At 35.1% G+C, this 16,704-nt stretch overlaps 1 protein-coding gene across 2 annotated transcripts in view; it reads right to left on the bottom strand.

Annotated features, from left to right (window-relative positions):
- Window positions 1–16,704, bottom strand: part of LOC136041752 (BMP and activin membrane-bound inhibitor homolog) — a 55,714-nt gene that overhangs the window by 21,167 nt on the left and 17,843 nt on the right. For both annotated transcript variants that reach the window (XM_065726508.1, XM_065726507.1), the window contains exons 2-4: window positions 11,182–11,280; window positions 9,220–9,358; window positions 3,268–3,464 (exon numbers count right to left, since the gene is read on the bottom strand). In XM_065726508.1, the coding sequence (XP_065582580.1) occupies window positions 3,268–3,464; window positions 9,220–9,358; window positions 11,182–11,280 (435 nt within the window). The remainder of the gene's footprint in view (window positions 1–3,267; window positions 3,465–9,219; window positions 9,359–11,181; window positions 11,281–16,704) is intronic.

Consider the following 16,704-nt stretch of genomic DNA (forward strand, 5'->3'; position numbering starts at 1 on the left):
AGGGCCATAAAAACTGCCGTTACCAGTTTGCATCTTTTCTAGTTCCACAAATTACGCTTCAAATCACCACTAATTGGTCAACCATAAAACTTACGCTTTAAAGCTAAACATAGCTCAACTCACAAAATTAAGACCGGGATAAATTACTAGCGCTGTAGTCTTGCATAATTTTGATATTAGTGGCAATTGTAATCACAATGTGGCTCGGGCATTAGGTGCACCGCAAGTTGTAATTGGTCCTGCTTGATTTATCAGTGACGCCAATTAAACCACTAACTGTCGTGTATTTAATTTAGGCTTATCCAGGATACATTATTTGCAATTTTCCCTGCAACAAAGGACATTTTCTAGAACTCCTTTACCATCAATGATAATTATTTGCTATCATTTTGTTCCAAGATGGCGAATGACAAGAAACCTTCAATATGTATTGTTATAATTGCAGAACAGACTAAAACGTTAGCCACTTTAATGTATTAAATTAAAAAAAAAACTATTTTTTTGTCACTGAAAGTAAGGAGCAACATTAAAACTTAAAACGAACAGAAATTACTCCATGTATGAAAGGGACTGTTCCCTTCTCAATGCCCTGCTCTTTACGCTAATATTTGACTTTTTCTGTCAATTCTACTTTACTGAACAGTAAAAAACTTTAGCGTAAAGAGCGGGGCGTTGAGAAGGGAACGGTTTCTTTCATACACGGAGTAATTTCTGTTCGTTTTAAGTTTTAATGTTGCTCCTTACTTTCGTTAAAAAAACTTTTTTTTATTTAATTTCTGAACGTTTTTGAATTAATGCATGTTTGATTTTGGCCCTCCGCACATAAATTATTAAGATGAAATTTGCACATTAATTCTTTTTTTGGTTTAATTGCTTTCTCTTAGTTCTGATCAGACAATTTTGAGAAATAAGGGAGGGAAGGAGGCCTAGTTGCCCTCCAATCTTTTGGTTCCTTAAAAAGGCAACTAGAACTTTTAATTTTTAAAGAACTTTTTTATTAGTAAAAAATAAACGTAACTTAAGAAATTACTTACGTAACAAACTTCTATATTCTTATATTTTTATTGTGTATATGAGGGGGTTTGTCCCCTCGTTAATACCTCGCTCTTTACACTAAAGCACCCGTGATCGTGAAATAATCGTGAAGCGATTATTATAATAATCGCTTCTACCACAAATTCGAACTTAAGCACTTTTCAAGCTCTTAAAAATGACAAATTTTCAACTAAAGTACTAGTTATCCGTCGTTTTGACAAAATAATACTACATTTTCTCAGTGCTATAATTATTTATAATAAGGTTAGGTTAGACTAGGTTGGGTTAGGCTAGGTTAAAAAGTGCTTAAATTTGAATCAAACAGTTCGTGGTAACGAACTGTAGAACTATTGAGCGACCCGGCTCAATAGTAACCAAAACTCTAAAAAATGGAATTTTGATATCAATAGCTACATCAAAAAATCGCATTTTAATGCTGATTTCAAATATATAACTTTCATCAAGATTAGTCTGACCTATCAAAAGTTACGAGCCTGAGAAAATTTGCCTCATTTTAGAAAATAGGGGAAAACACCCCCTAAAAGTCATACAATCTTAACGAAAATCATACCATCAGATTCAGCGTATCAGAGAACCTTATTGTAGAAGTTTCAACCTCCTATCTACAAAAATGTGGAATTTCGCATTTTTTGCCAGAAGACAAATCATGGATGCGTGTTTATTTGTTTTTTTGTTGTTGTTTTTTTCCCAGGGGTGATCGTATCGACCCAGTCGTCCTAGAATGTCGCGGGAGGGCTCATTCTAACGGAAATTAAAAGTTCTAGTGCCCTTTTTAAGTGACCAAAAAATTGGAGGGCACCTAGGCCCCCTCCCACGCTCATTTTTTCCCAAAAGTCACCGGATCAAAATTCTGAGATAGCCATTTTATTCACCATAGTCAAAAAACCTAATAAATATGTCTTTGGGGACAACTTAATACCCCGCAGTCTCCCTGGGAGGGGTTGCAAGTTACAAACTTTGACCTGTGTTTACATATAGTAATGGTTACTGGGAAGTGTACGGACGTTTTCAGGGGGATTTTTTGGGTTTGGGAGGGAGAGTTGAGGTGGGGAGGCTACGCGGGAGGATCTTTCCATGGTAAAACTTCTCATGGGGGAAGAGACTCTCAATGAAGGGGGCGCAGGATTTTTTAGCATTATTTAAAAAAACAAGGAAAAAATAAATATGAGAAGTTTTTTTCTACTGAAAGTGAGGAGCAGCATTAAAACTTAAAACGAGGAGAAATTATTGCGCATATGAGGGGTTTACCTCTTCGTAATACCTCGCTCTTTACGCGAAAGTATTTTTAGTAATTTCAACTATTTATTCCACGGCCTTTGTGATTCAAGGGTCATTCTTAAGGAATTGGGACAGAATTTAAGCTTTAGTGTAAAGAGCGAGGTATCGACGAGGGGTGAACTCCCTCATATACGCAATAAAAATATACGAATTTAGAAGTGCGTTACGTAAATTAATTCTTCAGTTACGTATATTTTTTATTAATGAAAATGTTCGTAAAACAATTAAAAATTCTAGTTGCCTTTTTAAGTAATCAAATATTAGAGGGCAGATAGGCTTCCTCCCTCTCTCCTTTTTTCTCAAAATCTTCCGATTAAAACTATGAGAAAGCCATTTAGCCAAAAAGAAAATTAATATGCAAATTTCGTTTTAATTATTTATGTGCGGAGAGCCAAGATCAAAACAAGCATGAATTAAAAAACGTCCAGAAATTAAATAAAAAAACAAGTTTTTTTTAAATGAAAGTAAGGAGCGACATTAAAACTTAAAACGAACAAAAATTACTCCGAATATGAAAGGGGCTATTCTTCCTCAATGCCCCGCTCTTTACGCTAAAGTTTTTTCCTTTTTAAAAAAGTAGAGCTAAGAGAAAGAGTCAAACTTTAGCGTACAGAGGGAGGCGTTGAGGAAGAAAAGCCCCTTTCATATACGGAGTAATTTCTGTTCGTTTTAAGTTTTAATGTCGCTCCTTAATTTCATTTAAAAAAACTTGTTTTTTTATTTAATCAAAGGTAGAAGTGATTATTATATTCGCAAAAAGCATAAAAAAGGCATCAAGTGATATGTTCACTTTATTGGTAAGCCAGTTATATGAACTGCTATAATTTTACCCTATCATTTAGCTCTGGAACGCAACTAGGGGAACCAAGTAACAGTTACTCCAACCTCTGTTTTGTAGAGAATGTGTTTTGATTTTGGACGACTTATGCTTACCAGTCTGTTTATTTATGTCATATTCCATCATATCCTCAGGAGAAAGTGTTGTTAAAGATCCATTAATTGTTTTTAATGGGGGCGGAGGAACAGCTTCTTTGTTGCACAAGTCGGTAGAACAACAGTACAGAGACGGCCAATTGGCTCCTATTTTCAATTTGGGCTTTCGATTTTGGCATAGCAATGGAGTTCTTCGGCTTAAAAGAATAAAAAGTTCAAACACGTCTTAAAAAGAAACTTAATGTGCCTTCTAAATTTATGAAATTTATACTAGTTAGTACCCCTAAATTTTACTGAGATGGCCGGTTGGCTCCTATTTTCAATTTCGGTTTTGGCATAGCAATTTAGTTCTTTGGCTAAAAAGAATAAAGTTCTAACACGTCTTAAATTGAAACTTAATGTGCCTTCTAAATCTATGAAATTTATTATAGTTGGTAGCCCTAAATTTTACAGAGACGGCCGGTTGGCTCCTATTTTGAATTTGGGCTCTTGATTTTGGCAGAGCAATGGAGTTCTTCGGCTTAAAAAAATAAAAAATTCAAACGCGTCTTAAACTGAAACTTAGCGTGCCTCTGAAATATTTTCTGGTAGCCATAAATTCTTCTATTTTGTTCCTATCTAGAATTTGGGCTTTCGATACTGGCGCAACAGTGGAGTTCACCGGCTTAAAAGAATGGAACATTCAAAAAGGCCTTAAACTGAAACTTAATGTGCCTTCTAAAGCTATGAAGCTTAGTCTAATTGGTAGCCCTAAATTTTACAGAGACGGCCATATAATGGTATTAGATAGAAACCTAATACACCTTCAAAGGGAAAGCAAATTTATTCTATATGGTAGCTCTAAACTTTACAAAGATGGGCAATTGGTGTCTGTTTTAAATTAAATAAGAAAAACTAGCTTTTTTCAACTGAAAGTAAGGAGCAACATTAAAACGAGCGGAAATCATTCCGTATATGAAGGGAGTTGCCCCTTCCTTAATTCCTCGCTCTTAAAGTAAACCTTTTTAGTACTTGAAAAGTTAAACGTTAACGTAAAGAGCAAGCTATATAGGAGAGGGCAACCCCCCTCTTATACGGAATGGTTTCTATTCGTTTTAAGTTTTACTGGTGCTCCTTACTTTCAGTTGAGGAAACTTGTTTCTTTTATATTTAATTTCTGATCGTTTCTCAAATATTGCAAGGAAATTCTCCCCTCCGTGGAACATTCCTTCCTCTCCAATCTCCCAACGCTGATAGTGTGCCACACGAGTTTCTTAAATATGGTGTGTATGAGGTTAGAAATAAGTTACTGATGGTCATGAGTATGATTTTTGAAAATGGGGAAGTATCTAGTGATTTTAGGAAAATTTTAATTAAACCCCTGTGCAAGAAAGGTGATAAGAGTGTGTGGTAATTATAGAGGCATCAGCCTGGTTTCTATAGGTTGCAAATTACTTAGTATGATGATACATTTTAGACTTAAAGATGCTGTTGACAAAGTTTTAAGAGAAGAACAGTGCGGTTATAGGAAGGGTAGAAATTGTGTGAACCTAGTTTTCACTCCTAGCTTAATAATTGATAATTGCCTGAGTCATCAAAAACCTTTAGTGCTATATAGCTCTTAAAACCTTTAGTGCTATGGGGGGAAATCCACCCCCACGGGGGGATTTTCTGGGGAGTATTCTTCGCGGGGGAAATTTCTCGCAGGAGGCATTTCCCACGGGGGTATTTTTCGCGGAGGGTATTTTCCGCGGGAGGTGTTTTCTTCGGGGGAGTATTTCTGGGGGGGGGGGGTATTTCCGGCGGGGGTGATCGTTTTTATACAACTCTGAAAAATGACTATGCTAGCTTTGTCCCTCACTGAGACTATCTGTCTTGGCTTTACTCCAATCAGTGATGGCTCTCGAGATTTCATCACAGTCCAACAAGCTGTTTGCAATTCAAAAATCAATAAACTCGGTCAAAGAAGGGAGACATTTTGTAAGTACATTGCAATGTTAAAAAAACATTTTACAACTGGACAACTATTTTGGTTAAAAAATTTCACTTTTTACCAAATTAATGCTTTTTCTCTTCTTTTTTTTTAGCATCCAGGTTTTGCCAGAGATGTCGATTTTTTCAAAAGTAAGGAATTTATATATTTACATGGTTTTTGTGCTTTTACACTAAGTCGTTTTTTATCCCCCTGAAAACGACTGTACACTTCCCAATAACCATTATTATATGTAAACACTGGTCGAAGCTTGTAACTTGCAGCCCCTCCCCCAGAGACTGTGGGGGAGTAATTCATTCCCAAAGAAATATTTATTATGGTTTTTGACTATGCGGAACAAAATGGTTATCTCAAAATTTTGATATGTTGACTTTGGAGAAAAATGAGCCTGGGAGGGGGCCTAAGTGCCCTCCAATTTTTTTGGTCACTTAAAAAGGGCACTAGAACTTTTCATTTCCGTTAGAATGAGCCCTCTTGCGACATTCTAGGACCACTTGGTCGATACGATGACCCCTGGAGAAAAAAAAAACAAACAAACAAATAAACACGCACCCGTGATTTGTCTTCTGGCAAAAAATACGAAATTCCACATTTTTGTAGATAGGAGCTTGAAAATTTTGCCACAGGGTTTTCTGATACGCCGAATGCGATGGTGTGATTTTCGTTAAGATTCTGTGGCTTTTAGGGTGTGTTTACCCCTATTTTCTAAAATAAGGCACATTTTTCAGGCTCGTAACTTTTGATGACAAAGACTAAATTTGATGAAACCTAGATATTTAAAATCAGCATGAAAATCTGATTCTTTTGATGTATATTTTAGCATCAAAAGTCCGTTTTTTAGAGTTTCGTTTACTATTGAGCCGGGTCGCTCCTTACTACAGTTCGTTACCACGAACTGTTTGATGATACAACTGGTAAAAAATAATAATAACTTTTAGTTTTTCAGATTCTAAGATGGACACATTTTAGCTAAAAGTGAAACATTTTTGATTGCCCAGGGGACAAATTTATGCACCAAAAAGTGGGCAACCTTGCCCGCTCTATAGCATCACATAATAGTTTTTTGACTTCACTGGCTCTTTAGCATGTTCGTTTAGAGTTTATAATGTTCCCTTTGTCATTGTTGCAGTTTGATTTTATGCAGTTTTGTCTGTGTAGTTTTTTTGGTTCAGTTCCAGACTGGAGCGTCACTCCAGCATTTATTTTCTAAGAGGGGGGCAAGAGGGTCCACATCCAGAAAGCCAAGGGGCATGGCCTATATAATAAATTTTATCTTTAAGTTGTTAGGAGGGGTGTTTGCCCCCCTTGTTCTTTCCCCCTCCCCCAAGAAAACCGTCGTGGTTACTAAGTTATTGCAAAATTTCGGAAAAAGCAAAGAAAATTCAATTAAAAAACGGATATTGGAATCATAGCCTGCAAATCTGCTGAGCATAATAAATTAAAAAAACCCTCAATATTTTAACCAAGTTTTTATTATTTTCCCTAAAAAATTTTAGCTTTTAAAGAATTAAAACGTAGTTTTTTAAATCTATTTATGTATTATGTTTGATTCGTTTTAATTTTAACTGACTCTTTTTTAGCCAAGAACAATGCTGTTCGAAGATTCATTCCATACTCAATATTCTATTAGTAATGATTCAATTCCATCAATTTCTTTTCTTCGCTTATTGGGTTTTAATTTTTATGATTATGATCTTGAACAAACGGGTGTCGGGTTATTTATGATGCTTCTATTGTCATTACTTCAATGTCCACGTTAGCGTTTTGTTTTTTTTATGTTTTTAAATTTACGCTTGCTCTGTCTGTGCACTTGATTGTTTTATTTTTTTGATTTCTATTCCACGCGTTTTCTATTGAAGAGACAATTAAGCGATTAGTTGCTTTAAAATCAGTTATTAAGCCTAAGTTGAAATTGTGATTCCATTTTACTGTTGTTACGATTTTAGTCTATTATTAAACTGAGGTAAGCCGTCCTAGCTAAGTGGTTACCACGCCAATCTTGAAATCCTTCGTCCGTGAGGACATGTGTTTGAGTTTTTGCGTCGCTGGTTATTCGGTTTGGAACGGACATCAATGGTATGAGTCTGTAAGATCAGCTATGGTCGATCCAGCTTTAGATGGCCAGCTCACGTGCAGTAATCTGAGGAAGGTAAACAGGAAATGTGTCCGAATGCACAGGATGACTGGCCCCCAAACCCCCATTGTACTTTCCGGGTGAAGGGCCATTAATTGAAGATCAGTGCCCCTGTTAGGGACTGAAGAGTCCAGCACTGTTTTCTTTACCTTTAGCTATTAAACTGAGACTTCATATTTATTAGCAGTTTAGGTAAAGATAGATCAAGGATTTTAGTTTTTTTTTTCAGTTCGTGTAAGAGTAAGCGAAAACTATGCAAAGATGATGAAAACACCCCACACCCTGACTGCGATCTAGGGTCTTGGCAAATCCCTAAATAGTTGTTTTTTTTGGGTGAGGGGCCTTTGAAAAAGTTTGAACGCTGGGACCGTTAATTTTGAATAATGAAAACGTTTGAATTTGCTGTTTTTCTTCTACCAGCATTGTTTTGAATACCGTATTAAATTTATTAAACTAGAATTAAGACATTAAGGCTGTGTGATCTGGTTAAATTCTTGTCAAAAGACGAGAACAAAAAGTAAGGGATTAAATAGGAGCAACAATTTCAGATTAATAACTCTCGAATACACATTCAAGGTTTTAATACATTCCAAGTTCTGAGAATATTAAAGAAGTTCTGAGAATGTTAGAGTTCCTTTGAGCTTTCACACAGTAAAATATATATTTGTGTCATATATGTCACGCCCCATTACACAGTCAATTTTCTTTCCGTGCCAATTTGTTCTAATTGTAATAGATCTTTTCACAATTTTGCGCACAAGGTCTTTGTGTGTAACATTTTATTTCAATCAGGTGACAGAACGTGAGTTAAAATAAGTGATTGTTTTGTTTATAGTCAAGTTTTATGGAATGCAACGAAACCTGAGCCTCGAACCAGTTGCGTCCACCCTCCACAGGTTACCGTAAGCTCCTAAGTTTATGAAAGGGTTTCAAATTTAGGTTTTGCCATTTAATGGTAGCTTCACCATATATTTTGTATATGGTATATAGTATAGGGAATATACGCCGAAACCCTATAGGCAAGTGTGTATTCTCCTGATGAGCCCTTGTGTTGGATTGTTGCCTCTGAATTATTTGTCTTTTTTTTGTTTTTTTAATATTTGGTAAATGACAACTCATGCTTACGACACGACTGCCTGTCTATAGATTATTCTTTATGGTTGATTGTGTATGGCTATGCTGTTTGACCTATGTAGTTATATGGATGAGTAGGGTTAAGGCCTCATTCAAGTACTGATCTATATTAATTATTAATGTAGGAAAACAGTCTTCCTTTCCTCCTTCTGTCTTTTTTTTTTACGTGTTTCTGCTGTTGCATTGGTGATTTCTTTTTTCATTATAAGACCTGATACAATCATTTTTAAATTACCATATACTGTGACTACTTGAAACTACAAATTGTGCCTGTTGAAGTGCAAACCGATCGGTTATAACCTTTTGAAAGCATTTGACGACTGAATTTGCATGGCTTGCGTGCAAAATTTGGAGTCAATCTAACCGGGCAGCAGGAAATGGGTTGAAAATCAAACCCAATTCTTCTGGAAGGAAGAAAGAAAGAAAAGCAATATACCGTTAGTAAAAAATCTTTTATTTATTGTAGCTAACGGGTAGAAACGTGACCTGGCTAGGTTCTTTAGCAATTGCTGTATTGAATCTTGATTATTCTGTCAACTGCTGATTTTCGGTAGGATATCGAAATGTCAAGTCTAGTCAATGCCAAATGTCAGTGTAAAATTATAAAAGACAGTGAAAATACACTTTAGAACTAAAGAATTATGACCCAGATGTTCAATGTACTGTGAAACTATTAATTTTTGTTTAGACCCAAAAAGGAAATGGTGCTTACATTATGCAGCCTCTTGTAATAGGGTCTTTACCGTCTTTCGAATCTTGCCATTGGGCATAGCATAGCCCAGCTGTTACGCAAATATCATTACCAGTGGCTTCACATGCAGAAGTTGTGCATACACAGGTGAGAAAATCTTCTAGGAAAAAAGAAGTTTACAATAAATGTCAAAAAGTCTTGCCTTTCAATCTTAACTACCATTCCAGTTCCAACCCACAGAAGCTTAGCAACAGATCTTAGATCCATTGCAAATGAATTTGGCTATACAGAATATATGGATAGCATGCCAGGACAATACATAGGATCTGAATTTCGTCCGAGGGTACAGGATGAATCTTCTAGGTTGAGAGGTTATGGCCTTAAAGCCGAAAATTAAGAAAGATGAGTATATGCAAAAGTTGTGCATGCACAGGGGAGAAAATCTTCTAGGAAAAAAGAAGTTTATAATAAATGTCAAAAAGTCTTACCTTTCAATCTTAACTCCATTAATTCAATTAATTCTTAATTCTTTAATTCTTAATTCCAGTTCCAACGCATACAAGCATAGCAACATATCTTAGATTAGTTTCTATTGTACAAATACTTTTGCAAGTATTATGAAACCTATTGTAAAAATATTTTTACTCGTCAATATTGACAAGTTACCATGATCAAGTGAGTTTATTGAGATGTTCCAAAAATGTATCGTGACAAGTCCTCTACGTGCATTTTTTTTTAGAGAATAAGCAGTTGACGTGGAAAGATGAGACTAAAACCATATCCCACGTTGCCAATCCTACAAGGGCACAATTTCACCTTGTCTCTATAAAGTAACCAAGGCGTAACCCATGACCTGAAATTGCATCATTATTTATGAACTCTCCCCTTCCTTATAAGCTTTTAATGGTATCTTGAATAGAGAGGGAGTAAACTTCCCTTTCTCCCAGCTGGTATTCTTCAAAATTCCCTTTCACTGATTTCCAACTTGATTTCGATACCCACAATCTACCTGAACCGGTGATTTAGATAAGATAAGATTTATTTCAAAAAAGCGGCTATCACAAGCCCAAAAGGGCCGAATTCGCACTTTAGTGTCGGTACAAAATTATAAAATTGCAATCAATAAAATTCAAACAATAAAAAATCGTTAAGTTAAACAAAAACAAAATTAAACAAAATTCTATCTAGTAAGTATTACAAAGTTCGCAATTGCAAAAAAACACACACTAATACTCTAAGATAAAAGTAGATTGAGAAGGGGGGAGGGTTATTGATTTAAAATTTCAACTATGTGAGGGATGAACGTTCTTCTATATCTTTCAGTGGAAACTCTTACTGGGGCAAGAAGGGGGGATTTTCCTTTAAACAAAACGTGGGGGAGGGTTCAGGGGGGGGGTAAATGATCACTAGGGAAAAGAGAAGTAGTGCAAGGATTATGCACATAATTGCGGGCAAAACGCAAGGAAATTTGTGCTCTCCTTACCTTAAGGGTGACTAGATTTGCTCTCCAAAGAAGGGAAATGTAAAGCCCTTTCCCCTCATTGAAAATATTCTTAGGCACCTTTTTTGAACTGTCTCTATTCTAAAGAAGATCTACTTCAAAATTTATCTGATGACCCTTTCTCTTTAAGATATGTTAGAAAAAGCAGGTTAAGCTACACAAAAACTCAAGACGTTTGAGGTACCATTCTTCTTTTTTGTCTTTTTTACCATTGTATCCTCCCAAAAAGGGTTTCTAGTTGGCTTAAAGTTTTTGCCTGTCTTTACCTGTATTACAAGTCAAATATTTGCATTTCCAAAATTGTTGGAGAAAAATCAATACTTTTTTTGAATGGAGGAGGGAATTAAGCTACAAAGTTGCATTACGACCAGATCCCCTTGTACTAGATAGGGTCTTTCCAAAAAAATCTTAGGAACTCTCTCCCTCCCAACCCCCACCCCCCCCATGTAACAATGTGATACAGAGTAAATACTCGCTCTCACCTGTTCCGTTTGCTTCTTCGAGCACCGACAAACAAAAAAAGCACCAAAACACAGGATATTTCATCGCCAGAAGTATTTCTTTCCAAAGCTTCTTGTTTACTGCAACATAATTTCATATTGAAATATTTGTAATTTGACTCTCCCTAATGAAATGCTTGTTTTTAAGTCTATTCCTGTTGATTGCCAAAATGTTGAAATCAATTTATTTAAGTCAACAGAACTCAACTTAACTAAACATGAATCTCACTAACTGCGTTTAACCATAAAAATCATTAGATAGTTGATATGAGGATAAATGAATTTAATGGAATCTACTTAATCTTCCGTCACTAGACTGCCCATAATCGGGAATCGATTTGTTTTCTGGTTTTATTTTTTCTCCAATTAAAGTTTTTTCTTAGGATTAAAGTTAGTAGATCCATATTTTAAGGTGGACATAGTATTGAAGAAGAAGTTGAAGCAGAATTGTGTTGTTTTTCGTTACTTGTATGGTATACGCACTACTACTCGAAAAGTAAAGTTAGGTTAATCCTAATGAAAATATAACAGTTCAAAATAGGGATGAAACCTTTTAATCGACAATGCATCAGTTTTTAATCTGTTCACTATCGATTAAAAGTTTCATCCCTATTTTGAATTGTTTCACTTTCGTCATGGAAAGGCAGCGTGGTGTTCAAAGTTATGTTAAGCCTAATAAAATCTACCTAAGTATGATACAAATATAATACCCTAGAAACAAATTTGGGCTATATAGTTGCACATTTGGGGGGGGGGGGGGGTAAAGCACAGTGGGTTTGCAGGCGAAATATGTTAGCTTCAATATTCTGCATATTGTTAATTAAGAATTATGGTCTGACTTCACGCTTTCCAAATAATTTCCCCAACCCCTAATGCGAAAATATATAGCTCAAACTATATATATCCCATCTATTTTGTTACTTCTCTTTGTCTTTTCTCACGCTAAGGATAAAGAAACTAGCAAAAGAAACCGGTTTACAGTGCGTCAATGCATGAACAACTTGAGCAGTAGTGGGTATATCATACAAGTACCTGTTTTTCATATAGAATTTTGAAAAGAAAGTTAAAAAAGGGGAGTTTTCAAGACAGTCAACACACAGACAATCACACAAAAATTCGTATTGCTCGAACTATTTTTCATTTTTTAGCCAATATGGACAAATAAACTTTTCGCCAATCAAAGTTTTACCGCGATTAAATTTAGTTGCTTTTGATCTTAAAGTAGATATAGTTCTGAACAAGAAGACACTAATTCATTATTTGTTGTTTTTGACTTGAATGTGATGTTTTTGATTAGACTTCGAACAAGCGAACGAGAAAACAGACAAAACGCAAACCTATTGAGCACACTAATTCTTCTCCAATAATATTTTTACTGGGATTAGAACTGACAGATCTATATGTTAGGGTAGACATGTTTCTGAAGAAGAAGATAAATTGAATTGTTTCGTTTTTTTATACTTGTATGAAAACCCTCTATCTAATATTCTTCATATATGTTTCTCTGACACTCAATCCTAACGAAATGTACCAAAGCAACATTAAAATATAATACTTTAGAAAAAATTTGAGCAATATATTTGCACTTTAGAGGGGGGGGGGGTGAAGTATAGCAGGCCTATTTCTCTGACGCTCAATCCTGATGAATTATCAAAAAATATTACGAAATTATAATACTTTATTTATCAAATTATGGAAACTACAGAGGTACTTTAAAAATTCTCTGCATTTTAAAAATATAGAGGTAATACAGAGGTACTTTAAAAATACCTCTGTATTTTAAAACTACAGAGATACTTTAAAAATACCCCTGTATTTTTAAAATACGGAGGTAGTACAGAGGTACTTTAAAAATATCTCTGTATTTAAAAAATACAGAGGTACTATAGAGGTACTTTTATCTGCAAATCGCGGATATTAGAGAATAACTCACTTTATTGTTTGTTAGATATTTGATTTTAGTTCTTTGAATTTGTTTTGTCTTTTATTGAATTTTATTTAATTTTTGATGGTTTTTTCATTTGTTTTGTTGTACTATCCTTGCGTGTTTTTTGGTTTTTGTTTTTTCCTTGATCATATTATTTTATTCGCGCTGAAGAAGAGATAAGATTGCTCTCTCGAAATATTCGCTTTATGTGTTTTCTTCAGTATTTTAATTTGTCCTTTAAAACCCCCATTTTTGATCGTTTTCATTCTTTATGAGGTACTTTACCCCCACCTCTCCCATAATGTGTAAATATATAGCTCGAATTTGTTTGTAAAACAAACATCGATAAAAAATTCCGGTTATACTTAGGTTCTACATAGACAAAGAATATTAGGTAGTGGGTATTTCATACAAGCACCCCTTTTTTCTAGAATTTCAACAAACAAAATTTTGAGATTTCGAAATTTTTGAGATAATGGAGAAACAATAAATACATACTGTTTCGAATATTTATGGCAGGTAGCCAATAACAGGTCCTTTAGCCAGTAATTCGGCGAAAACACGATTAAAATTGGTAGAGACGGAATTTAAGCTTAGAAAAGGTCTGAAGGAGAATTCACTACTGAATTATTTTAGTTTTTGCCTAAGATTTTAATAAATAAACAGAATTAACTTTTATATAAGGCTAAGTTGCTTTTCCCCCCTGCCGAACCACATGGCTGCTTGAAATTTCAGCAGTTGTAAAAGTAGCTCTCACTTCTCCCAGACAGAAGTTTTAGAACTATATTATCCCGAATTCCTTGCATCACTAGAAGGGCAGCTTGGGCTTTTGTACCGTCATTTGTTTAGAGAGTTCTGGTTTGAAGCACTATTATGACGTTACTTCCACCATGCGTTTGTTTAAAAAAAAAGTCTCTCTGAGGTGGCAAAAGGCTAGTGCATTGGCAAAGCTTATGACATCATAAATTTTCTAGATTTTACGAGTATACCACCTTTTTTGTTGTTCCAATTCTTTCTTTTCTACAAAATGCCCATTTCGAAGAAAAATATTATCATTTGCTGACCCATCAATAGAGAGGATGTTATCATCTCTCTTGAATTTCAAAAAATTTCAATCTTAATAGTGGTTTTCAACCGACTTAGGGCCATGCCCCACCTAGACATTTCTAAAATCCTATTTTGTTGTTTTTCCTGGTGCCCCCTTTTAAGTTTTTCTTTTCATCAACATCTTACGTGTATTCACATGGAGGAACTTTAAAAGGTCGTTAGCTTGGTATATTTTTTTTCGGGTCTTCCTCTAGGCATATTTTATGCTAATGGAAAACACGGTCTGAATGCAAAACCTTTTCTACAATGTATGACGTCATATCATGAATCTTTTTTGCTCTTTAAATGCATAATGAATATGAAATCATTCACGTGATTTTTTTTTAAAATTAAGGCTCTAAAGTGTAGTCAGCAACAGGGTTCACGTCCTGCCCCTGATCTACCAAAATATTGCCATGCCCCACTGCCGGGGCCTGCGCTCCACGTTGGGAATCACGGCTGTAAAGTTTTCAGGAACAATGACCTGATATCTTGATTGTAGATTTACAACTATAGCCTACTGTATGTTTGATATTGCTAGTAATCTTCAACTGTGTGTTTTTTAATTGTAGGCATATATTAATCCGTTATACCAAATAAAACTTGCAGTTGTAGTTATAAGTTTACGTTAATTACTAGTTGTATGTTCATGTTTAGTTTTATATTTTTGCTTTCTTATATTTTGAGAATTTTTGTATTTCTGTCTTCAACTAATTTTGATTTTATGTAATAGAGTAAAAATTATATGAAAATAAAACTTCTATGCTCTCTGGACATGCTTTAGGTCTATTCATATCTAAAATTAAATAAAAAAAAACAAGTTTTTTGAAATGAAAGTAAGGAGCGACATTAAAACTTAAAACGAACAGAAATTACTCCGTATATGAAAGGGGCTTTTCCTCCTCGACACCCCGCTCTTTACGCTAAAGTTTTTTATTGTTTTAAAAAGTAGAGTTGCGAGAAAGAATCAAACTTTAGCGCAAGGAGCGGGGTGTCGAGGAGGAAAAGCCCCTTTCATATACGGAGTAATTTCTGTTCGTTTTAAGTTTTAATGTCGCTCCTTACTTTCATTTCAAAAAACTTGTTTTTTTTATTTAATTTCTGGAAGTTTTGAATTAATGCATGTCAGATTTTGGCTCTCCGTACATAAATTATTAAAATGAAATTTGTATTTTAATTCTTTTTTGGCTAAATGGCTTTCTCTTAGTTTTGATCAGACGATTTTGAGAAATAAGGGGTGGGGAAGGAGGCCTAGTTGCCCTCCAATTTTTCGGTTACTTAAAAAGGCAACTAGATCTTTTAATTTTTAACGAACGTTTTTATTAGTAAACAAAATACGTAACTTAAGAATTAACTTACGTAACAAACTTTTATATTCTTATATTTTTGATTATATATATGAGAGGGTTGGCCCCCTCGTTAATACCTTGCTCTTCACACTAAATCTGTAGAATAAATAGTTGAAATTACTTAATTTTTTTTTAGCATAAAGAGCGAAGTATTTATCTCCTCCTAAATACATCGCTCTTTATGCTAAAGTATTTCTAGAACCCCTCATATACGTAATAATCTCTGTTTATTCTAAGTTTTAATGCTTCTCCTTACTTTCAATTGAAAAAACTTTTTCATGTTTATATTTTCATTGTTTTTTTTATAGTAATGCTAGAAAGTCCTGCGCCCTTTTCATTGAATTTCTCTTCCCCCATGAAATATTCCTCCAAGGAAAGATCCTCCCATATAGCCCCCTCCCCTGAACCCCACACCCAAACCAAAAAAATCCCCTTGATAACGTCGGTACACTTCCCAGTAACTATTACTGTATGTAAACATTGGTCAAAGTTTGTATGTTGCAGCCCCTCCCCCAGGGACTGTGGGGGGTAAGTCATCCCCAAAGACATAGTTATTATGGTTTTCGACTATGCGGAACAAAATGGCTATCTCAAAATTTTGATCCGTTGAATTTGGGAAAAAAATGAGCGTGGGAGGGGGCCTAGGTGCCCTCCAATTTTTTCGGTCACTTAAAAAGGGCACTAGAACTTTTTTTCCGTTAGAATGAGCCCTCTTGCAACACTCTAGGACCACTTGGTCGATACGATGACCCCTGGGAAAAAAACACAAATAAACACGCACCCGTGATTTGTCTTCTGGCAAAAAATACGGAATTCCACATTTTTGTAGATTGGACCTTGAAATTTTTTCTATAGGGTTCTCTGATACGCTGAATGCGATGGTGTGATTTTCGTTAAGATCCTATGACTTTTAGGGGGTGTTACCCCCTATTTTCCAAAATAAGGCAAATTTTCTCAGGCTCGTAAATTTTGATGACAAAGACTGAATTTGATGAAATGTATATATTCAAAATCAGCATAAAAATCCGATTCTTTTGATATATCTTTTAGCATCGAAATTCCGTTTTTTAGAGTTTCGTTTACTGTTGAGCCGGGTCGCTCCTTACTACAGTTCGTTACCACGAACTGTTTGATTCCCATATT

Source organism: Artemia franciscana, unplaced genomic scaffold, assembly GCF_032884065.1.
Source record: "Artemia franciscana unplaced genomic scaffold, ASM3288406v1 PGA_scaffold_36, whole genome shotgun sequence".
Lineage (NCBI taxonomy): Eukaryota > Metazoa > Arthropoda > Branchiopoda > Anostraca > Artemiidae > Artemia > Artemia franciscana.